Source organism: Aspergillus sclerotioniger (genome assembly GCF_003184525.1).
Source record: "Aspergillus sclerotioniger CBS 115572 chromosome Unknown BO94scaffold_4, whole genome shotgun sequence".
NCBI classification, from domain to species: Eukaryota; Fungi; Ascomycota; class Eurotiomycetes; order Eurotiales; family Aspergillaceae; genus Aspergillus; species Aspergillus sclerotioniger.
This window is the reverse complement of record NW_020290994.1, coordinates 863,776-887,704: the sequence shown is the minus strand read 5'-3', so window position 1 is coordinate 887,704 and position 23,929 is coordinate 863,776. Positions and strand designations below refer to the sequence as shown.

Genomic DNA, 23,929 nt, shown 5'->3' with positions numbered 1-23,929 from the left:
GGCCGAGTATATATGCAGAGATCATCTAAGCGTGAAATGGGGTGGAACGAAAAGTCGTGGCGAGAGAAAAATAGGAAAAATCAGCGCAGCGAGAAATCATGACCACACGTCTTCCTGGTAGCTGCCACTGCTACGCATGTGCTTGACCATTTCTTCTCCCTTCTCGGCGGGAAGACCACGCTGCGCAGCAATGATCTGGCCAAGAACAAGGTTGACCTCACGAGCCATGTTTGCGGCATCACCACACACGTAGAAGGTTGCCTTCTGCTTCAGAAGATCGCTGACAAGCTCGGAGTTCTCACGCAGTCTGTGCTGAACGTAAACCTTCTGAGACGTCTCACGCGAAAAGGCGGTGATAATCTTCAGGGAGTCTCCAAGCTGTTCCTGATAAGCCTGCGGGTTGAACACGATATGTTAGTTTCCAAGGCTCAATGAATTTCATCGATTGAGAGCGGATAACTCACCTTCCATTCGTCCTGGTACATGAAATCCTCATCACTCTTGCGGCAACCAAAGAAGAGAACAGTAGGTCCAACTTTCTCGCCCTTTGCGGCCAAAGCAGCGCGCTCCTGGATGAAACCACGGAAAGGAGCAACACCAGTACCGGGTCCAACCATGATGATGGGCCGCGACGGGTCAGAGGGCAGCTTGAAATTCGAGTGGCGAACATGCACAGGGACGTGGATTCCATCATACTTATTCCGGGGGCCAGTGATGGAGTAAGTTAATCCGTGGGGGTCGGGGGAGGGATCGCCGTTCTGCTTCTGCTTGAGCGCGAGAAGATAGTTCGTGGTCACACCTTTCACAACGTGAGAAGCACCAGGCAGGCGAACAGATTCCACAACGGCCGTGATGCTAATCTTGTCCTTCTGAACAAGGGAAGAGGAGGAGATCGAGTAGTAGCGCGGCTGCAACTTGGTGATGCCTTCGATGAGCAGAGAAAACGGGACGGCAGAGAAAGGCTTGGACGTGATGCTCTGGAGAGCCTGTGCAATGTTGTAACACTGGTTGGTGACCTTCTCGTGGAAATAGTCCTTATCGCTACCGAGACGCACAATTTCTGCCTTGCTCTCCTCATCCGGAGCGAAAGCGGCCAAAGTGGCGACGAACTGACGGGACACAGGGGCGCAGGCTTCCATATAGTACCGCACAGCGGCATCGTAAGTGGTAGGAGTGGGGATTGGGACCTTGGCCGTAACATCAATGCCCTTGATGTTGATGACCGAATGACGCTTGTCCTCGAGACCGAAGACCTGAAGGAATCGGTCCACCTCCGCACCAGCGTTAGTGGGCCAAACAGCGATGTGGTCACCGGTCTGGTAGGACAAGTTACTTCCGGCGATACTGATTTCCATGTGGAGACAATTGCGGTCCTTGACATTGAAAAGCTCCCGAGACTCGACGATGGGTGCAACGAAGGGGTTATGCGCAGAGTAAGGACCTTTGGAGCTACCTTGAAGGTGGCTTTGGGTTGGCTCTCCAAGATAGACCGTCTCGTCCTCGGCGCTCAGCGACTCGTTTTCGGTGACAGAGAAGACAGGTTCGTAGACAGCCTCGCGCTCCTGCAGACCCATCGCGTCAGACAGTGCCGCCCACATGGGCTCCTTCCAAGCCAAGAAATCCTCTTCCATAGTACCGGCGCCATCATCACCCTCGCCGGCAGACCCAATACGCTGCGCACCGAGCTTCTGAAAAGCAGTATCCACTTGACGAACCATAGCGTTGTAGTGCTCATAGGTGTTGTTGCCCAGACCGAAAGTGACATATTTCAGGGATGAGAGAGGCTTATCGTCCGCGGAAGCGCCGCTCTCAAAGGCGACGTCTTCACCGGTGAAGAACTGGTAAAACTCAACAGCATTGTCCGTAGGCTCGCCCTCTCCGTAGGTGGCCAACACAAAGAACGCAACCTTGTCCTCGGGGAAGGTGTCCAAGTTTTCGTAGTCGTACTCTTCGAGGTCAGCCACCATGGTCTTCAGGCCGAATCTCTGAGATCCTTCCTTCGCCAATCTGGAAGCATAGTCCTCTGCAGTTCCCGTTTGCGATCCGTAAAAAATAACACAGTTTTTGCCCGTTTCTTCCATTTTCTCGATGATATTCCGGGTCTTGCCGGCCTTGGCAGCGCCGTTCATCGCCGGGCCGGAGGAGGCATAAGGATCTTTGGCAACGGCCCAGTAAGTACCTTTGGTGAAGTAGGCAACACTACCCACCAAAAGCGCCACCAGGACCACCAGATCGAGAGTGTCGAGTTGCGCCATGGTGAGGCGATTCAGCGGCGCGAGAGCAAAGGCCCCGGTTCGTTGGTATCGCGAGGCCTAACAAAGAGCGGAGATTGAATAGAGGGGAAGGGGCGGGAAGGGGCGGGAAAGGGAGAGGTGAACGAAGAATGCTACACCCCCTACGCTTGACCTGTCCCAGGTGCGATCACCGGAGCCGAGGCAAGAACCGAGATAAGGTGGCGGCGTCCCCAAGCCAAAGGTAAGAAGGGAACGAAAGAAAGAACAGAGGAAGGAATGGAAAACGAAAGAAGAGTAAGGGAAGAGGAGGAGGAGGAGAAGGAACAGGTAGAGAATAAGAAAGCTGTGGTGTGATCCAGGAAGAAAGAGAGACCGAACCCACTGCTAAGCAGACCGCATAATTTGGGGCCGGGAACCGGACAGGAGGCAGTCAGCAGTCAGTGTCCTTCTCCGTGCGTACGGAGGAGACGATCAACAACGACGATGGCTGAGGCCAGGCTAATGGTAAGCCTGAGGCGATGGTGGCCTTTTCGGATCTCGGAGAGGGCCTGACCCAAGAATCCGTGACCGTACCTTCTCTCCTGGGTATGGCGCCGGGATGCGCGTCTTGCAATCCGCACCTGCCACGCCGATTTGTCGGGGTCGCCGGGCTTGCAGATAAGGTCCCGAGTAAATAGGCAAATGGGCAAAGTCCTTAAAGAACACGGTAGTAGTAGTAGTACTCCTTGCACGGGGTACTTCTGATGAAGTAAATGCGTAAGTACTAGGTGATAGGCACTAGACCGGCGGTGGAAGGTCCCCAGGTAGATATCGAACGCAATGATTGATTCCACAGGAAATAACGTGTATTGCGCAATAGTAATAGTGCAACTTAATCTGAGGTTAAAAATTGGGTAGGATCATTTCTCTACTACTCTAGTAATATCTAGATATATATCATTGCCCCCCTCGAGGTGGGGAACCCCATAGGCCGACACTTGACCGAGATGGCGTTTGGCTCGGAAGGGGACTTCGGCCCTGGCCTCAATGGCCTGGCTGGAGAGTCCGTCAGCACGAGCAGTGGCGGCGGAGTCCCTCAGGCGAAACCGCGCAAAAACCACACCTGCCCCAAGTTTCATCTGGGCGATCTTCCGAACACGCTGCCGAGTCCCTCTGCTAACCGAGTTCCGCCTTTCGAATCCTGGACACCCTTCTCCTAGTAGGCAGTTGAAGCATCGTGCCATCTCCCGAGACCCGTTCAGATGGCAACCCCGTGGAGGTGGCAAATCCGGAGTCCGGAATACTGTGCCTTTGCAAATCCCTTTCCTGTTTCATTCCAAATGGGGGTTGAATGAGTTCAGGTACAAAACTCACGTAGGCCATCCATGCATATCCGATCCTATGACTTCGTATGTGTATGTCGTCAGCCAGTTTTACTATCTTCTCCGAATTTCCGAAGTCCCCGTCTGTGGCGCCTCTTCTATCACCGTACGTATCAATCTCGCAGAATGGCTGGCCATGGTTGCAGGTCGTGTACAGAGTACAGACAAGTTTTGCGGGGCTGTTTTCCGCTGTTGGTACTTACAACTGTATCATTTCCGCACTTCATGCAGTGCCACTAGATACCTAGATATATGTACACAACAACTAATACCTTCGCGGATTTATTCCGCACAATATGAACAATGTGATCATATCATGGGCTTATATTATAGTAAGTCTTGCCACTACAGTCGCGTAGAGTGCAGAGTCAGAGTACAATACAACCTCTGGGAAGCTTCTCTTGGTCTGCATGGAGTAGGTAGATAGAGGGTCATCCAGTCTGAGACGGACCGGATCTTGTGACTATCTACTCCGTATCAGATGGTTGTGCGGAGTAGGCTACTGATTCACCGCGTATCTGCAACTCATATACGATCTTTCTACCTCCTATACTCCATTGTAATTGTGGTCATACTAAGTAATGTAAGCAAGAGCTTCGTGGATTACTCGCTCGTTTTGATCGCTTTGAAGACCTCGATTTGGGGTGCGTGAGCCAAGCCAGACATCCCCACCCGTGTTCTACCTAGCGTGGGACCCCCGGTGACAAGAGATTGAGCCTAGGAGTAAAGTGGTCATCGTAGGGTCATCTGTACTGAGTAGCTAGTACTGACATGTGAAATTGTAGCCTTTTTTACGATGTACATAGTACAGTCTTGCATATCTCATCTACCTAGTGTGATGTTTTCTTTACCTGTTCGTGACATTTGTGCCGATCTTTCTGCATTAATCGTCGGCGATTAAGAGTTAGTGATATAAACCTGGTAGTAATTTAGAGAGCGGCAGCTTGAGGTAATCCTGCATATGGTGCACCCCATTCAACAGGGTACCGCTCGAGCCACTGATCGAATAGCTCGTAGGGTACTCCGTAAACCTCGCCGGCATCATAATTCGACCATGTATGTGAGAAATGTTGGCACTTGGTAAAGCTGATGGTCTCAAGGCTTGAGGGGCGTAGCAAGCATTGGCGTAAGAATGCATGTTACCCAAGGTCGATGAGTACAAACGGTAGGTCGTGTCTCCTTTTCCTCATTGCCGCACCTCCAACTCGGAGCAAGGTTTCGGCGTGTTCCTTATCTAGAGATAAGATTGGCTGGGGAAGAGTATCGTCAATGTGACCATACTGAGACATGGGCGGTCTTGTCAGGCCCAGAGCGGAGAGTCTGAGGAGAAGAACCTCTATTGCCTCTAATAACAGTGCGAAGAGTGTAATAATGAAAATGGCTACGCTTATAGTTTGGATTTGCTGACTTTTTTCCTGAATGTGTTCTCTCGGGGCCGGTATGTTCCCCGTGCTCAGAGCCTCTCCGGTCGCGAGCAAAGGCTGGAGCTGCTCCAGCAACAAAGCTCAAGTAACGGAAACTCATACTCAAACAACCCACCCTATCCATCGATCTCACCTCCATCTTATGCGCGGAAGATAACCATGCACTGTTTGCAAGTGCACCCAGGTTCTTTCGCTCCAGCTGAAGAGAGCATTAGCAGGCAATGAGCGGCGTTTGACCGGAACGACGTTGGACAGCAGTACGTGACCCTGTCCTTGATCGGTTGATCGGATCTTGCGGTTTTCCATTCTTGTGTTTCAACCCTGCCAATTCTCCCCTCCAATGGATCTTGCTGATGGTAGCTTGTCTCTGACCTGTTGTTTGTGGTAGTGGCCTCCCATCCGTCGATCAAGGCTGGTCCCATTCAGCCAACGCCAATGCCCCTCATCCCTGACGATTCGAGCCCTGTGTCGCACCATAGCTTTTCAACTCCACCAGATCGTCTTGTTACGAGAAGCACCCCATCTTCCACGGTGCACAGTCGGGAAACTTCAACTGTTCGAGGGGGAGCCGATCCATCCGCCTTAGCCCCTTCATCCTCACAACCTCAACACAATCGGCGCGGCAATTCTCACTCCAAGAGCCCCGAACCGAATACTGGGAGGCCTGGGTTTGGGTACGATGTTGGCCTGGAGAGAAGACCATCCAACTCATATGGTCACCATCGAAATACTTCGATCGTCCATGGAATCCAGCACTCCCGAAATCCTAGTTTCGCCGCCTCTACGACCTCTACGAGTCCTCTGAGCCCGGAATTGATTGCTTCGCTCGGCCGTGGCGGTGCTACCGAACAAGAAAGCATGGGGAGCGTACGTATGGACCAGCACGAGTTGCACTCAACCTTTCAGGCCCAAGGACCCAATGGAGCAAGTCACAGCCTGCAGGGCACACTGAGCACTATCGAGGATCGCGATATGGACGACGTCGCCGAGGGAACCCCGGCAAATACAGCCCACAGACGAATAAACTCCAACGGAAAGCCGTGGCAGGAGCGATCTCATAGCCGTTCGCACTCGCGGCATCATTATGGGGCAGAATCGAAGACGGTCGGAGAATACGCTTTGCATCATCTCTTTAATTCTGTAAGTGCACACTCTATCTACAAAACTCGACCGGGCCATTGACAGTAGCGCAAGTTCGTCGGTCAAGCGGACAACAAGATCAATCAGGCTATAATGAAGTTGGGCGAGTCGGACGCGCCAGTCGAAGAGGTATGCGGGCCGGGTGTGGATTCGAACTTTGATCAATTGATCTCTGCTTTGGGCCATATCGCACGGCAGAAACCGAAGCCTTTGATTGATACCATTATGCTTTGGCGGAAAGCAAAGGGCGACGCTGCCACCGTGGCTAAACAGGCAGCTGGTCAGGTACGTCTCGCAATGCCCTCCATCTATTTCATTCCTTCTTCGAGCTGATGGTCATCTTCTTTCTTCTTTCTAGAAGTCTTCCGAGAATGGGCCTTTGATACGCCGTAACACTGAGCCACCCCAGATTATCGCAGAATCGACTACGCAGACTGACTCTCCACCTTCCTCAACTACCCTTTACTCCAGACATGACGATGTTATCTTGACCGAGCGGCGTGCGACAGTGTCCGTCTACCTTGTTTGCAGGGTATTGATTGAGATCTTCAACCAGAGCAGTCTCGCTTCAATTACACTGGACATGGCGGACCGCTTAGAGGATATTGTGTTCGGTCAGCTCAAGACAGTAGATCCTGAACAGATCTCGGCCTCTCCCCTTCGCATGGCAAACTGGAGGATCTATTCCCAAGTTCTAGGGATCATGAGTGAGAACAACTTCACGAGTGTTTCAGCTCGGTTCTTATCGGAGCTTGAGAAGGCCCAGAAGGATGAAACACTCCGTGGACCTTCTAAGGATGGAGACGCCAAAGCCGAACTCCTTATTTTGGGAATGAGGCACATTCGGATTAGGACGCATCCTGACACATGGCCAAGGTCGTGCGATTTCATGCGGTCATTGGCGCGATTGTTCGGTAATGCTCATGGGCAGCGCGTTAAGCAGGCATATTGCTACATATTCGAGAAGTTACTTCTCCCCGTGGCTGCAAGCCCCAACTGTGACTTGACATTGCCCAAGTGGAAGGATTTCTTAGAATTGGTTCAGTCTCGCCTATCACAGATGCTAACGAAACCTCGTCATTGGACTGTGGCATTCCCGCTCCACGTTCTGCTCCTATGCGTGTCAACGAAGGAAAATTTCTCCTCGCAATGGCTCTCCGTGATTCAGTCGCTCCCGCCAAGGTTGAAGGACCGTCCTACGAGAGGCCCGGCACTTCAGGCAATGTGTCGCTTACTATGGACTTATTTCTTCCGCTATTCGGAGTCGCCGACAGCGACACTCCGCAAAGTCGAAGAAGTATCCAGGATAGCTCTTCCGGCAGGAAAAAGAACGTATCTAAGCACAGACTCAGCGGTTGCAGAACCACTGATCCAACTGGTACGGATGATAGGGTTCAAGCATCCCGACGTGTGTTTCCGTAACATTATCTTTTCATTGATTAATTCGGATCTCTTCCTCTCTGGAAAGGAGCTGAAGATCGAACAAATGGAGCCAGAAAAGATGGTGATCGGTATCAGGTCCTTCCTCGCGATCATGACAGACCTCGAGAATTGTGACCAGTTATGCCCTCCATTCCCAACTGGCTCAATTCCTAACCCTTTCACCGACATCTCGTCCTCAACATATCTCCACCGTCCTCAATACCTGGCCGATCCACGATTACCAAATGCTCAAAGGAGTCGCGAAGATGCAGCATCACCTCCTGTCAACACTTCAAGGCTGAGTGACAATGTCAAAGAGTATTATATCCGGTTCTGTGACATTCTTGGAAAAATAACGCTTCTATGCGACAATACTTTTGGAGGACAGGCGGCGCTAGATGAAAAATTTGGCGGCACAACCCCGAAGACTCCGATCTCAGAGGCCTTCAGTTTTGGAAGGCGGGACGACCATCCGAACGCCTTGGATCAGAGACAGGGCTTCTACGATCTGCTTCATGTAGCAGTCCAAGCACTTCCTCGTTGTCTGTCCGACCGCATACCATTCAATTCCCTCATCAATTTGCTTTGTACTGGGACGGCTCACGTTCAGACAAACATAGCGTTCTCATCTGCTGAATCCTTGAAAGCAATTGCACGCCAGTCTCATGCCCAGCAAGTGACTATAGGTTTCGCGAGGTTCATATTTAATTTTGACGCAAGATACTCCACCATGTCAGACGAAGGCATGCTTGGGCCGGGCCACATCGAATCTACATTGAGACTGTACGTCGAATTACTGAGGATCTGGATTGAGGAGATCAAGCAGAAAACAAAGGACGCAGCTGCAGATTCTGGTGAAAAGACTGGCTCTGGAAGCAGAGCCCTGCAACTTGACCTTTCAAGTGTTCTTGCCCAGGTCGAGGAAGTCGAATCACACGGTCTCTTCTTCCTTTGCTCGCAGTCGAGGAGAGTTCGCGCCTTTGCAATCACGGTGCTACGCCTTATTACCGAATTTGATAGCGCCCTTGGCAAAGAGAACACGCGTATCATTCGGATCCTAGAAGCTGATTCGCAACAAATACTGGATGTCAATGATGAACAGTTGACGGTTGCTGAGAGGAGCCGGATCCAGAAAGGCAAGCGAAGAAGCGCCTTTCAAAATACACTGATTGAGCTGTGTAGCAGCGAAGTTTCCTATGACTCCACATTGTGGTCGAAGGTCTTTCCTAACATTATCCGGATTAGCTTTGAGACTTGTCCGTTTGCTGTGACTTTAGGACGTGAGATCGTATGTGCAAGGCTTGTCCTTATGCACAAGACCATCACTTCGCTTGCTGAGAGTCCTCAGCATCCTCAATATGGTCCCATAGACGCTATTCAAGCTCGCTCATATGGCAGAAGCAACACGACCGCCGAGATATTGGTTGAGCAGTGGAAATTGTATCTGGTCATGGCCTGCACCACGTTGAACAGCGTTGGCGCGCAATCCCAGAGTCAGTTGGCAAATGCTCAGCATGCACGGAAAGGGTCGAAAGGCTCCCAGCAGACCCAGGATAAGATCAGCTCCGCGAGGAGCCTATTTGCATTTGTGATTCCTTTGCTATCAGCCGAGCGAGCTTCCATCCGGAACGCTATAGTGGTTGCTCTGGGGTCTATCAACAAGAACCTGTATCGGACTCTACTTGAATCCCTACAATACGCAGTTACGACCTGCAACGAAGAAGCTAAGATTCGAATCGGTACACATTATCGTACTCCGAGCAGCCCGCGGCGCAATCGCAGAACCGACCGGTTGCGGACCGAGGTCACCCATGTGTATAAACTAACATCACACTTTCTCAAAGAGCCTGAAGTATATAACGATGACTGGATCGTCAACAACCTGGTCACCTATGCAAAAGATCTGAGGATATTCTTGAGTGATGCTGAAGTACAAAATGACTGGGAGTTCCAGCGGTTGCGCTTTCATTACTGCGGACTGATGGAGGAGCTCTTCGAGGGCATCAATCGTACCAAGGATCCCTCTCGTTGGATACCTTTCGAGTCACGAAAGTCGGCCTTCTCTCTTATGGAGGACTGGTGCGGGTACTCGCCAAACCAGTCTCAAATCTCGCAGCGTGAGGAGACTATGCGGAGGAACGCCATCTCACAGAACCATGAGTCTGGAGAATTGCGAAATACCGCAGCAGCCATGGAGATAGAGAAGAAGAATCTGCGCGCAGCAGCTCTCAGCGCGATGGCTTCCTTGTGTGTAAGTTTCTTTTCTTTTTTTCTTCTTCTCACAACTTGCGTTAGACTGGGACGACAACTGACTCTTACAGGCTGGGCCAATCAGTATCACAACAGAGAGTGGCTCGGTACTCCAATTCGATGTGGGCCGAATGCTGTCTTGGGTTGATATAATCTTCAATACAATCAGTGACAAGTGGCACGCTATTGGTAGACGAGCCCTTAAGAATCTAATCATCCACAATAAGGAACACTCATACTTGTTGGAGCGGTCAATTGAGATGTGCTATGTCACAGAGCGGCCCAAGGCATTGGAGAGTTACTTCGAAGTGGTAACAGAAGTGTTGATCGAACACACGGATTATCCGCTTGGCTTTTGGAGGATCTTGGGCGCCGTGCTTGTGACCCTTGGCAGCCCCAAACGGGAGATAAGAATGAAGTCTGCGAAGCTGCTTCGGATTTTGGAAGAGAGGCAACAGAAGAGTTCCAGGCTACAGGACTTTGATATCAGCATTTCTGACAAGACAACCGCCGTCTACAAACTGGCTCAGTTCGAGACGTCGAAACGTTTGGCCAAACAACATTCTGATCTGGCTTTCACTCTTTTCTCTGAATTCTCATTGCACTTCAGAAATCTGCGACCGGATAGCCAGCGGAATATGGTGGCTGCCATCCTTCCATGGGTCCAGACAATGGAGCTTCAAGTCGACCCCAACGGGGGACCGACTGCAAAGTCATATATGCTTCTGGCCAACCTCTTCGAAATCACAATTCGGTGTAGTACAATTCTACCGAACGAAGTTCAAGCTCTTTGGCAGGCTCTGGCCACCGGTCCGCATGGCGGCAACGTGCAATTGGTGCTCGATTTCATCATCAGTCTTTGCTTGGAGCGGAAAGAACAGAACTTCGTGGACTACGCCAAACAAGTGGTCGTGTTTCTGGCAGGTACTCCTGCTGGCTCCAAGGTTATTGAGTTCTTTTTATTGCAGGTTGTGCCTAAGCACATGGTGCAGGAGAGGAAAGAAATCACGCCAGCCCCGCCAGATACCAGGGGCCTACCTTATGTCGCAGATCTTGGAACCGTACTCCCAGTCGGTAACAAACAGGCTGGCCTTTCTCTTGGCCAAGTCGCACTCATCTTTCTCGTGGATCTAATGGTTGCACCAGTGACACTTACCATGGAAGATTTGGTGAAGCTACTCCATGTTGTCCTCATCCTCTGGGACCACTATACACTCACCGTACAAGAACAGGCCAGGGAAATGTTGGTCCATCTTATTCACGAGTTGATAGCGGCGAAGATTGAAGACGACGCGCCTATCGAAACACGGCAATCTATTGAAGACTTTGTAGAATCAATCCGCCGGAGCGACCCCAAGGTCGTCTGGGAATACGAAGATACCACTGATAAAGAAGACGAGGAGGATGGTAGCCGCGTCCCGTCGTCGATGGCTTCAGTCACCCGCAAAGTAGTCGATTTCTTCAGCCTTGGATATGAGGGCCTGAATGACCTATGGGCGAAAGAGGCCCTGAATTGGGCGACATCATGCCCGGTTCGGCATCTCGCATGTCGATCGTTTCAAGTGTTTCGTTGCATATCCATGTCCCTGGACTCCAGGATGCTGGCCGATATGCTGGCTCGCCTATCGAATACCATTGCGGATGAAGAGTCGGACTATCGAACATTCTCCATGGAGATCCTTACGACGCTTAAAATCATCATCAGCTCATTGGCACCAACCGATCTGCTCCGATATCCCCAGCTGTTCTGGACTACATGCGCATGCTTGAATACCATCCACGAAACTGAGTTTATTGAGAGTATTGGCATGCTCGAGAAATTCTTGGATCGCATCGACATGAGCGATCCCATGGTGGTGACGGAGCTCATCAAAGGCCAGCCACCAAAGTGGGAGGGGGGCTTCGATGGCCTTCAAGACTTGATCTACAAGGGCTTGAAGTCTTCTGAGTCATTGAATCAAACGTTGGATATCTTACACCGCCTAAGCGGTCTACCCAACAACGAGCTCATTGGCGATGGCAACCGGTTGCTATTTACAATACTAGCGAATGTGCCTCACTTCTTGCATCATTTTGACTCGGAGGTCGATGATCCCAAGACCCTCGCACGTGCCACATTGCTGGCACGCGTTGCCGAAAGCGAAAGATGTCCACGGCTGGCAGCTTCTTTGCTCGGATTTGCAAATGGACAGTATAAAGCGGAGAACGATTTTCTGAGCCATATCATCACCGAGGTCCGGTCCTATTACTTCCCTCGCCATGACGTCCAAAGCCTTATCTTTCTCATGGGCTTATTGACCAATACCACGAACTGGTTCCGTGTCAAGGTCATGAAAATCCTCTGTGTGTTATTGCCCGATATGGACATGCGTCGGGGCGAAGTGACGTGTCATGGTCCTGATCTGATTTCTCCTCTTCTGCGACTGTTACAAACGGATCTGTGCCCTCAGGCTCTGCAGGTGATGGACCACATAATGACTGTCTCGGCCAATCCGATGGAGAGACACCATATCCGGATGAGCATGGCTTCGGCTTCATCGTCTCGGGCCATCCGGAAAGAGTACGAACGTGTCCAGAGTCTGTATGGCATACCGGAACCGACGGGATGGTCGATTCCGATGCCTGCGACTCAATCGAGTATCACGCGACACAATGTCCATGCGGTGTTTTACACTTGTGCTGAAGTCGACAGCATGGAGGCGCAGGAGACCGCCCCTACTGACGTGGAATTCCATGCAGACGAATACAATGACACGTTCTTCCCCATGCGGGCGGACACGATGAAATCCATTGATACGCAGACCGATGGCAACATGGGGGACATTGTCCAGAAGCTGGACAGTTTGGACGACTTTTTCGAGGAAACCGACCCGGTCCATCCCACGCTTGATCCCGATGCCACGCTGCGCGGTTTTACAGGCACCTATGCCGATACCAACGCCAGTCTTTACGATCAGCAAACCGCGCCGATCCTCCGCAAATCCCTTGCCCGGACCGCTTCAACCTCGTCTTTCCACAATGGGCTTGCGGAGTCACGCCCGTCCAATCTGCGCCTGGATAGCATGGGAACGCCATCCCCGGGAACATTTACTCCTCAAGCTCCTAGCAAAAATGTGCGGCCGGTGTCTCACACCCGCTCTGTCACATCTCCGGTGAATCATCTCTTCTCAACTCCGGGGTCGACCGTGCAACATACGACGCCACTTATCGGGTTCGAATCGGCCTTCCTCTCGGACGACGATGTGGAGGACGGGCTTGCTGACCACAAGCTCACCATTCCGCATCCAATCATGCAAACGCGCAGTGCCACGGACGGGTCGTCGTCGCTGGAGTCGATGATCCGTAGCGGCATGAGGCGGCTCACGGGCGGAGCAGCTACGAATCGGGAGAAGGAGAGGCAGCGAGATCTGGTTCGAGCTCAACAGCGGGCGCTCGCCCAAACGGCCAGCTCACCGCGCGTGCCCAAGGTTCCCGCCGAGTACCTCACGGGGCCGGTCAGCAATCCGTCGTCCCCCGCGCAACAGTGACGGGAATGTGAAACCACTCCATCACTGGCTGATTTTTTTGCTTTGGTAATGCGACTTGGTTGTTGGTGTGATCCGGCGTTTAACATACCCATTTGTCTATGCTTCTGTCTGGACTGCGCCAAGTGCGCGGTTCATCCGCCTCTTTTTGCTACCGTATTTAGTACTCGTCTCCTGTAGATTAATTAATTGATTCCTGCGATGAAGATGAGAAGTTTTCATATTACCTCATAGTATATATACCTGGTGGATAAATAGATGCCTGAGGGGCCAGGCCGGACTCCTCCGCAGACTTACCGGATCGGGGCTTCCCCGCATTGGGGGATCGACGGGGAGCCCCATCAATCAGGCCAGCCATGGCAAGACTCGGCCAGCAACGGCCTTTTGGCCTTTCCTCCCCCTCCGCTTGCTCCGAGGGGACGGACGGTACTTCCTCCAGCTACTCCCTCGGCCACCACCCTGTCGCCTACAAATCCCATCCCTTCCTCACTACCATCTTGTGTCAGACCTTCAAGTCCCTCCCTCGAACCAGGTAGCATACCTCGATTGTGAACATGAGTCTCTCGCGTGTTTGGTCCCTTCCATTGCGAAGGGGCCCCATGTCCATCCCCAATGCTGTTCCCTCGGCTCCCTTCCTTTCTCGAACATCTTTTTCATCCTCTGTGCAACGGAGTGCTACCTGGGGCTTTATTGGACTCGGTCAAATGGGTAAGTCTACAAAGAATCGTTGGAAAGAAAGCCCGTTCGTGAACCGTTGTCTAATTAGATTTCTCGTCGCTCCACAGGCTACAACATGGCCAAGAACCTCCGCGCCAAGATCCCTGAGACGGATACCTTGTTAATACGCGATGTGAACGAAGATAGCATGTCCAGATTTGTGAAGGAGGCCGGAGAAGCTACCAGGAGCAGCGGCGCTGGTGATGGCACATCTGAGGTCCTGGTGGCCCAGACTGCCAGAGAGCTTGCAGAAAAGTCGGTAAGTTGAGTCTCCGTTGGCTGATTTTTCCCGCTCAACAACAGCAACTACCTGGCCATTCGTTGCCTGTGTCTGGGTGGGCCACATGCTTGGGGTTCTCCTTACTATCACTCAAATTCATGGCGGGTTTGACTGAGTCCGGGGTGCCAATTCTGATAATTCACTTTACAGACAGTGATTATCACCAGTCTCCCGGGACCGCAACACGTCAAGGATGTCTTCCATTCGATCCTGAGGCAAGGTGACCTTCCCACCTTGGACCAAGAGCGATTGTTCATCGATACGTCCACAATCGACCCAGCGTCTTCCAGGGAGATCGCGAACGCAATACACACAACGTGCCAAGGGCGTTTCGTTGACGCACCTGTGTCGGGCGGTGTGGTCGGCGCCCGTGCTGGCACACTGTCGTTCATGTTTGGAGCGTCTTCTCAAACGGGACAGCTCATTGATCGGGTGCGAGCAGTTCTTCTTCTGATGGGAAAGAAGGCGTGGCACATGGGTGCCCCGGGTGCTGGCGTCGCGGGCAAACTCGCCAACAACTACATACTGGCTATTAACAATATTGCAACTGCGGAAGCGATGAACCTTGGGATCCGATGGGGTCTGGACCCCAAGGCCTTGGCCGAGCTTGTCAACTCATCTACCGGTCGGTGCTGGCCCATGGAAATCAACAACCCTGTACCTGGCGTGGTTGAAACGGCACCGGCATCTCGTGGGTACGAAGGCGGATTCGGCGTGAGTTTGATGAACAAAGACCTTCGACTGGCCATCACGGCTGCCGAGGAGTCGCAAACGCCCCTGGCGCTGGGGGAGATTTCTCGTGGGGTGTACAATTCCGTCGAGGAGGAACACCGAGGTAAGGACTTTTCCGTGGTATACAAGTGGCTGCAGGACCGCTCGCAATAGTGGGGCCAACTTGGTCATCTCGGCTGGTACGTGAGACCATTCACGATATTCTTGATGGTTGGATGTCAAACTTGTGGTCCCTTCCCCGGGCACTTCCTCTATCCGTGAATTTTCCATTCACTATCCCCCTTCTGCGTTTATTGGTCTGCATCTTCCTACACTCACATGTCTTCCGGCTATACCTCGGCTGCTGAGCCTGCTCAGGGAGCTTTTCTGTTCATGCATCTAAGCATAGCCTGCATATTTTAGTTACTGTATTCGCATACACATATCCCATAGAAGCCCTCAATCAATCAAGCAGGCCGGAACAGTCAATCGAAATATCTATCCTTCACGGAAGCAAACCCTATCGTTTTCTACTCATAGCCTGAATAAAATTCAAAAATCAAGACGTATTCCCTCACTATCACCTATACTAGAGCTCTCCCTAGTATCCTCCTGTATAGCCTCTATTATGCCAAGAGTGCTTATAAGATGTAAAGATCCCCTAGTCCTCTATGTGCTTCGAAACAGAGAGTTGCTTTGTTGCAGTAGGGTAGGGTTCTTGGATTCAGTCTCAAAGCAATAGAAACTCTCATTGCACATAATATAATCTGTCCCGCTAAGAAGTATAGCAGGGCACTAGATACAATCAACACATTTATTTCGCGTCAATAACTCTCATCATACCTGAATAAATTTGTTCACGACCGGGGACAAAGCTTGATAACCAGCCCTTCTTGTTTGACGAACCACCTGGACTTGGTTAGTTCATATGTTCTATCAATAGTGGCGGCTCTAATGCCTTTTTTTCACAATATACTTACCAGCACGTTTCCTTCCAAACCGCGTCCGGGTCCGCCAGCTGTATGTCGAATCGGTTCAGAAGAGTCGGGATCATCTGTTTGGTTGATGCGCGTGTTAGCATGGAACAAAGGCTCCTGTGTCTAGGCTATGAGTGAGGGGTCGAGTTGGTGTGGTTTACCTTGCTCATTTCCATCCAGCTAATATCTGGAAAACCGGTAATGTCAGTTGTGTTAAACTGGGATGGTTTTGAGTCACGGGAGAAACCTACTTTTACCAATACAAAGACGAGCGCCAGCGCCGAAGGCGAAGAAATATCTCTCTATTGGATATACCATTAGTTTCTGTCGGGTTTGTGTAGATTACTAGTATGTGGATGACGATGTGGGGTAGCACATACTCATATCGCCGGTTTTCTCGGCTAACCATCTTTCGGGTCGGAAGGCTTCGACATCGTCGCCGTATATACTTGGGTCTCGGTGGACTACCCAAGGGTTGACTCCTACTATTGTCTGAATGGTTTTGGTGGTCAGTGACATTTCTTACGAGGAACAATTTTCAGATGCAAGAACCAAACTTACTCCTCCTGGCAAAAAGCATCCATCTATCACGATTCCCTCCTTGGGAACAACTCGCGGCAGATTCATCCCAACAGCCGGATGCAGTCTCAATGCTTCGTACATACATGCCTGGAGATATGGCATGTCGTTCGCTTCCTCCAATTTAACCGGGTCTGAGAGTCTGCCCTGATTCTTCCGGTCCTCGATCTCCTCCCGGAGCTCAGATAGACACTGGGGGTTCTTCAAAAGATAGTAAATGATTGACCGTAGCGAGATAGCAGTGGTATCGGATCCGGCAAACACATTCGACGCAGCCATGGAAAGCACGTCGTTATCCGACATCTGCTTATCTTTCTTATTCTGCACATCGAATAGTTTATCAAGCAGGTCGCGTTTCTCTCCGACAAGCTGCTTTCCCTCCTTACGACTCGTCATCTCACGAGCTGCGATCTGTCGAATTGTACCATGACGCGCTGTGATCGCCAGATGACTACCAATAATAGGTGTCAGGTAATCATGTAACCAATACAGCCACGGGACTTGACCGACCCAGGAAGCTGAGCGAAGAGCGTTCTCAATCTGTTGGAAAGCACCACTATCTGTCCCGTTCTCGAGGAAGCCAAATGTCTTGGAGAATGTGATTTCGCCGATGATATCTGGCATAATAGCGTATGAGTAACTGTAAAAGGCCGGAACTTGGATAATGCCTACCAAAAGCAAACAACTGCATCCACTTCCCAATATCAACTGTCACTTCAGGCCCCTGTCGTGCCATGCACTGCATAAACTGCTCCACGACCGAATCCACCCCGGATTCAAAATCCTTCAAACTACTCATAGAGTAGACGTTGTTGACGAGCCGCCGTTGAGCCCCATGAATGAGTTCATTTCGTTCTGCGAAGAGATCAAATGTGCGATGACCTTGCCAGACACCTTCATCATAGTCCTGTTAGCTTACCTTCAATTGGCAGATGCGATGGGTGTAAGTGACTCACTGTACCAATCACTCTTCCTAAACTTCGTCCCAGCACCTATCAATCAGTCAAAATCATTAGCTCCAACAATCTCAGCTACAACTCTCACTTCCTACAAAGCACAGAACGTACCATAAATCGCCAGAATGGCATCCAAGTCCGCCACGCTCACTTCATTCGGTCCAACCCTGACCAATTTCCCATACTTGGTATGAAGATCGATAAATTCTCGGTGCATGTGGCCTTTATCTGAGCGCCGCACCATCCATAATCGGGAGATACTGGCCCAGATTGGACCTGGGATGCGGGATAATGGGCTGAGGAGGCGGATGTAGAGGATGTAGAAGAGAAGTGAGAGGGCTAGGAAGCAGGTGGAAGTTGTGAGGAAGGGGAGAGTTGTGTTGCTCTGGTTGTTTAAGAGATTTAGATTTCTGGGGAGGTTGTGTGGGAGGTTCATTTTGATTTAGGGATTGAGTGGTTAGGTAGAATAATGGTTGATATAGTATATAGTGTAGTTAAATGATGCACTGGGATATGTAGGAAGATGGAGCTCTTAAATAGATTGTGATTGCCACTTTGTAATACCATATCTATTGTAATTAACTGGACGGTTGGAAATGCCGTAAGATGGGCAGGGATTGAAGTTACATGGCAGGCACTGCCTTGTCACTGGCTGGATGCGGGGGTGGGGAATCGTCAGATCTGCGGGGTAAGTTATTCCTCCAGATTCCTTGTACGCAGAACCACCATAGGAGTATTCGTGCCTTAATATTATGGTTAAGGTCATGAAAATAGTGACATCACTCAATGTACTGCTGTTGTCAAGCAATTGAGCTGAATCAACAGAGACTGGGCCTATCTGAGTACTACTTGAACCGTATCGTTGAATGCACATATCCACTCACCACGCTGGGCAACACATCCAATTCAGGATACACACATTATCCAATCCCTTCCCATGGCCAACGCCACAGATGTACCTACTATCTATAAGGGGAATCAGACCCCTGCATTATGGGTGCGAATGGCAAATAGCAGCTCGGAACCAAGAGACCCACATTAGATACATACTCCAGGATGGTTTGTTTCGGGTTCTGTATGGTATTATTACCGAACCCGAAACCACACTATTTGTGATCCACCCTCTATTCGGACGACCGGACTACATCGGTACAAGGAAATGTTTTCGGCATTGGAAGTGCCGTCTGTGACGTGAATAGCTATTTTCGATGAAGGGATTGCTAGGGGTTAATTCAGATGGTTATAGTGCCGGGACTCGTTGGGATGTCTCTGCCGGGTGGCTTCGTCGGGTCAAGTTCCTTGGTGATAAGTAGACAGAGGGCAAAATGACACTTTTGTAGAAGAGTTCGGTGTAACTTGATGTATAGTAATAGTGTATGAAGCCTTGGCGTTGCTAATTCATTATTGTGATAGTATATATCAATCTGTCCAATCTGTCAACATCTAAATACAGCAGTTTCCAAAACAAACTTTCATTCCCCCTGAAAATATTCACCATTCACGTCACTTGTTATCTTATAATCATTGCGGAGTCACAAAACCTGCAAAGTAACCAGGGATGCTGCTCGTATCCTCGAGACGCGTCGCGTAACCCAGAATTCCATCGGGTCGGACAATGACAACTGCGCCGTTAGCATCGGAGATCGTGTAGGCAGTATGAGCGGATCGTTCAGAGTCATAGTACAGCCGGCCAATCTTTGGAATATCAAAAATTTGGTCCCCTCCGGCAGGACTCTGAGCGACCACAGTAAAGAACCGAAGCATACCCCGAGGAAGAGTCTCACTAAGCTGCTTCAATGCTTCCACCCCACGGGTAAGGCTATTCTTGGTCTTATCAGGCCGTCCAGCGAAAACAATAACAGACCAGGCGCCAATGTTCTGTGTCAGGTGAAACAGTCTGGTAGGAAGCCGGGAGCCAGGGGCGTAGACCAGTGCATCTGGGGCTCTCCAACCTGCCGAAGTCATGGTCGCTAGGGGGTCCTTGTTGATGATGTTCTCATTGTAGTGGATGCCCAATCCAATGTTGAATTGGATTGTGTCATCGAAGATCTTGGTGAATAGCTCGTTCGCATCCAAAGACAGGTCTTTGTAACCATCGGGCACAGTGCCTGAAATAGTAGCCGAGAAGGCCTTGTCGAGACCGATCAGTTGTTGCGCCGCCGGGCGCCGTTCCGAATCATATGTGCGAAGCATATCGGCACCATACCAGCCTTTGGCGACACCACCCAGCTTCCAGGCTAGGTTGACTGCGTCATGGACACCGGTGTTCATGCCCTGAGCTGCACCGGATGAGTGCGTGTGGCAAGCATCGCCTGCCAACAATACTCGGTCGTTGTTGAAGAAGGAGTCTGCGACCCGCTGATTGATACTGTGCCGAGGTTAGAACGATATGCAGACTTGTTAGGACGAGAACACTCACCCATACAGAGTCCACCATTCGATTGACTCAATCTCCAATGAGAATGGCTCCATGGACTTGATAGCCTCTTTCTTCGCGTCCTCGAGGGTGAGTTTGTCTCCGTACTTGGCTAGCATTTCCTTCGTCATGGCAAATCCAATGCGCTTCACGCCATGGTCCAGTTGAACCCAAAGGACATTACCGTGACTTTTGGATTCGATAGAAGCAAAGCCAACATCAGAGTCAGGCATATCAGTTTTGAAGCGTCCATCAATGCGCACCCATTTAAAGTTTGTGTGATCACCCTCGAAGGGGATGCCGGCGAGACGTCTCACAAGAGAATGGCCACCATCTGCGCCAACGATGTATTTACTGTTGAGAAAGGTCAGAAATATAAATCCTCTGGAGTTAGGGGTGAAGAACTTCGATACCTTTTGACAGTCAAGGCTTTACCCGAAGTAATCTCAGTTATTTGCGAGGTCACCTTGTAATCATCATCACAAGTTCCTTCTTCAACGGAGAAGCCGTCTAGTTTCCATTCAATGTATGGGTTACCACGGAACGCTTCATAAGCATCGCGGATAACCTCCTCCGAGTACTTCTGGCGAATATTGAGACAATAATCCAGGAATGTCCCATGCATGCGCTGGAACATGACATGCCAACCCCGTGAAGTCACACGCTTGTTGCCTCTGTACGTCACACTGTTGCGGGCAACGTAACCAATTTGATTCAGGTCATCCAACAATCCCAGTTGATCTAACAATTCAAGGGTGCGGGGGTAGAGAGTCGTCGCGCGGCCATACATGGCTTGTTGGGATTTATCATGTTGTTCTGATACAATCTGTTATCCAGGGGTGCCTTTGGAAGGAGACAGGGGGTGATCGGAAGTCCTCCTTACCAACAAGAACGGAGTCTACGCCCTGTCTTGCAAGGCCATATGCAACAAGCAAGCCAACAGGCCCACCGCCACAGATTAACACATCCGTTGTGATAATATCCGCCATGTTGTTGAGTCTGGGGACGTTTCTTGTAATGGAGGTAGAAACAGAACTGAGAAATTATCGTGACTATGTCGATGTGACTGTCTCAATGTTGGAAGTGGCTGTGCCTTTATACCTGGTCTGACTTGCCTGGTGAGTTGGCAGATTCCGACATTCCCGATCGCCGGTAAGGAGATGAAACTATACGAGAGTTCACGAGAAACCATAGGCTGACAAGCTTTTGCATGTTACACGACAGCAACACGGGGTCAGTATACGGGTAACGTATCGGAGGATAACAGACCTGTGGTGGAGTATCTGGTAGAAGAACGCCTCGAAACGTGAAATCCGCTACTGCCCGCGGTGGGTTCCAGTCTTCTCCTGGTAGAAATAGTAGAATCGGCCCGGGTGCAAGTTCGGCATGCCGGCTGGCGGGGCCCTTTTCTCGGTGGGCTTGGTTGAAACCTTGGTTCTAATTTCCGTGGCAATGATAAGTCAGGGAGGCTCTCATGAGTTTTGATACGAATAGTACAAAGGAATAAAAAGAAATTATGTATCATATGCAGGTTCTCTTATTATCATGAGAAATAAATCACTCAGGTCGGGACAGCCGTGGAGGGACCATCAGAAAAAAGACGGCGATGTCAGCCAAAGGTCATCCCACAGCATATCCACCAAAGAGCCGTCAATATCTTGTACATTCCAAATAGACCCAAATGGCTCCGGTGGAAATATGCCAAGAGACCCTTGATTGGCACCAACATCCGTTTCCGTTCCGGTAGGCGTCGGGAAGGATGTCGGTATGCCGGGCAATGGTGCGTCAGGGCCCGTACGTGGAATTGTAGGTTGAGCTGCAACTTGTTCAGTGGGCTTGTCAAGAGGGCATATATCGCGGCTTCCTTCATCTAGTAGGTGGGACAGTGTCTTCTGAAGACTACTGGCACAATTCTTGGCAGTGGTGCTGTACGAGTCCATATTATCTAGGCAGTCAGAGCAGCTTTGCCAAGCAACCCCTAGAGCCTGATTGGGGAAAATAGACTTCATAGCAGGACATGTCTGGGCTAACACGAGGACAACTCCAGCTGTAAAGGTATCTAATGGTATATGATTAGCGGGGTAACCATTCGATAGTGTGGACCGGTGGGCGCATACAAAAGAGACTATACCACCATACACTAGCCAATTCAGTCCTCGAGATATCATTCATAAGGTGTGACAGCTCAATCGCAGCTTCGACACAGGAATTTGAGCAGCTGAGACTAAAGTCCGAGATTATCTTACGTTTTATTGCTGCGCCCGCGGAAGAGTCATCCGGTGGACGTTGGGGACGATTTTCACGACAGAACTTAACAAGAGTGGGACGCAGAAGCAAAATCCTCAAGTGAAGAAATCTGCAGGGAAATATTAGAAATCTATAACTGCAGCATTTGCGTAAATCACCCACCTTCCCCTCAACAGACTACTTTCACGGCGAAACTGCTCAGCAAGCCCCGCGGGTTCCTGAGTGCTACGCCATTGTAACGCCTCTGGAAGATTTGATTCAAAGGCCGAAAGCTCCTCGTCCAGCTCTAACAATGCCTGCGCTTGGCTGTTTTCAGACTTTGTCCGTTCAGGCTGATCAGAAGCATTCCCATCCTCCCAGGGTTCATATACTTCAGACAAAATCTTCCTTAGGATTTTGTACAACTGTAACGTTCTGACATAAAATTCTGTCTTTGAGAGTAGTTCGGGCTCTGGTTGGCGGTGAACGGCATTAGTATCGAGAAATTCATCGTTGACAGCCTCTGGGAGAGGTACTGCTGAAGCATGAGTCATGGGAGGGCGACCCAGCATCATACTGCTTGCTCTTGAAATTTCCGTCAGTTACATGAAGATCAACAGGTGATGAAACTTACAGATCCAACATTACACATCCATGCCAAACACGCCTCCTCATCTGTATTTGGGCCGGTGTCCTGTTTCTATCTGCTCTGAGAGAGTGCATTCCAAGAGACTGTGCCGCTCTGCACGCAAGCCCTATTATATTCCAACATCTTGAAGGAGACTCGCCTCCCTGCAAATATTGTGATGTCAAAAGCAATGTCTGTACGAGGGCTAGATCTCCTTTATCAAGGGAGATGACGTTCAGAAGCGATTGAGAGCGCTGAAAGAACTCTTCAGAAGTAGCTTCACGAGCTGTATGATCTAGCTTTGAGAACTGGCATCCCAAGGCAAAGATAATATTAAGTGCGCAGTAGAACATTGGGGGAGAAACACTGGAATCTCCTAAACCCATCCCAGACAAGGGTTTCGGCTCTGTTTCTGATGTCCATAGGTCCCTGTACACGCGAAGAAAGCTTGGTTTATGGATGAAAGGATATAGGATGTGGATTTTGTCGAAGTAGCAATTAAGGAGATAGTCAGCCAGTTGCTGTGGTGGCAGATCGTACGTTTTGACTCTTGAACTAGATGCCTCAGTCACTAATGGCAAGGAAGTTGGGCATGTGCTAGATCTTGCGCGCGGAGCTGTATTTGCTGCTGATTCTGTCCGCTCTGGTTCCATCATTGCAGAGTCTTTTATCTGTTTCAAGAAAGAGGCGACTGAAGAGTCACCGAAGAATTCGTCTTCGCTTTCTGACACATTGAAGGGTCCATCAGATGTTATTCCCATTGCAGTGATTCGGTTTAGGTTCCCGCTCGGGCTTTCATTGTCTGAAGGCGACCTTGAGTTGGAAACAAAAGGGACATTGCCCCCTCTATCCTTTCTTTGACTGTTTTGGGTGGTCGCGGGGCCATCTCTCTCCACTCCTTCGAGAGATACATTTTGAAGGTCAGGATTGTCACCAGCTGATCGAATAGTACAATTGCTGACACCGAATAGATCTCTCAATCTGTTATGGGAAGACCTTATTGAAGCATTTGGGTTCTCTGGCGCCGGGAACTGATCGGTATCCGCAGTCCCGGCTCCATCAAGGGTGACTCGCAACTGGCGTA

The 23,929-nt window shown here is 50.4% G+C and overlaps 6 protein-coding genes across 6 annotated transcripts; 2 read left to right on the top strand and 4 right to left on the bottom strand.

Annotated features, from left to right (window-relative positions):
• Positions 1 to 96: 96 nt before the first annotated feature.
• cprA (NADPH--hemoprotein reductase cprA) lies at positions 97 to 2,255 on the bottom strand (the record flags this gene model as incomplete). Its single annotated transcript, XM_025607762.1, has 2 exons — positions 97 to 393; positions 465 to 2,255. 2 exons carry the CDS (start codon positions 2,253 to 2,255, stop codon positions 97 to 99), a joined length of 2,088 nt encoding a protein of 695 aa, XP_025471432.1.
• A 2,853-nt stretch (positions 2,256 to 5,108) lies between these two features.
• On the top strand, positions 5,109 to 13,556 carry BO94DRAFT_621131 (putative cell morphogenesis protein (PAG1)). The gene is made up of 5 exons (XM_025616978.1): positions 5,109 to 5,276; positions 5,408 to 6,159; positions 6,214 to 6,444; positions 6,518 to 9,832; positions 9,903 to 13,556. Coding segments are annotated over exons 1-5 (7,755 nt in total). The 5' UTR covers positions 5,109 to 5,275; the 3' UTR covers positions 13,359 to 13,556.
• A 186-nt stretch (positions 13,557 to 13,742) lies between these two features.
• Positions 13,743 to 15,582, top strand: BO94DRAFT_531603 (3-hydroxyisobutyrate dehydrogenase). The gene is made up of 3 exons (XM_025610938.1): positions 13,743 to 14,063; positions 14,141 to 14,331; positions 14,503 to 15,582. The coding sequence occupies exons 1-3, from the start codon at positions 13,910 to 13,912 to the stop codon at positions 15,235 to 15,237; spliced, it is 1,080 nt and encodes a 359-aa protein (XP_025471430.1). The 5' UTR covers positions 13,743 to 13,909; the 3' UTR covers positions 15,238 to 15,582.
• A 241-nt stretch (positions 15,583 to 15,823) lies between these two features.
• On the bottom strand, positions 15,824 to 17,906 carry BO94DRAFT_484846 (cytochrome P450). Its single transcript, XM_025608971.1, has 9 exons — positions 17,687 to 17,906; positions 17,576 to 17,611; positions 17,292 to 17,513; positions 16,602 to 17,236; positions 16,421 to 16,532; positions 16,292 to 16,342; positions 16,202 to 16,227; positions 16,044 to 16,117; positions 15,824 to 15,972 (listed from the first exon to the last, which is right to left on the bottom strand). Exons 1-9 carry the CDS (start codon positions 17,817 to 17,819, stop codon positions 15,921 to 15,923), a joined length of 1,341 nt encoding a protein of 446 aa, XP_025471429.1. The 5' UTR covers positions 17,820 to 17,906; the 3' UTR covers positions 15,824 to 15,920.
• Positions 17,907 to 19,001: 1,095 nt separating this feature from the next.
• On the bottom strand, positions 19,002 to 20,983 carry BO94DRAFT_484843 (pentachlorophenol 4-monooxygenase; the record flags this gene model as incomplete). Its single annotated transcript, XM_025608970.1, has 4 exons — positions 19,002 to 19,943; positions 19,995 to 20,345; positions 20,405 to 20,807; positions 20,875 to 20,983. 4 exons carry the CDS (start codon positions 20,978 to 20,980, stop codon positions 19,097 to 19,099), a joined length of 1,707 nt encoding a protein of 568 aa, XP_025471428.1. The 3' UTR covers positions 19,002 to 19,096.
• A 568-nt stretch (positions 20,984 to 21,551) lies between these two features.
• BO94DRAFT_621127 (fungal specific transcription factor domain-containing protein) lies at positions 21,552 to 23,721 on the bottom strand. Its single transcript, XM_025616977.1, has 4 exons — positions 22,852 to 23,721; positions 22,401 to 22,802; positions 22,109 to 22,347; positions 21,552 to 22,050 (listed from the first exon to the last, which is right to left on the bottom strand). The coding sequence occupies exons 1-4, from the start codon at positions 23,604 to 23,606 to the stop codon at positions 21,581 to 21,583; spliced, it is 1,866 nt and encodes a 621-aa protein (XP_025471427.1). The 5' UTR covers positions 23,607 to 23,721; the 3' UTR covers positions 21,552 to 21,580.
• Between the last annotated feature and the right edge of the window lie 208 nt (positions 23,722 to 23,929).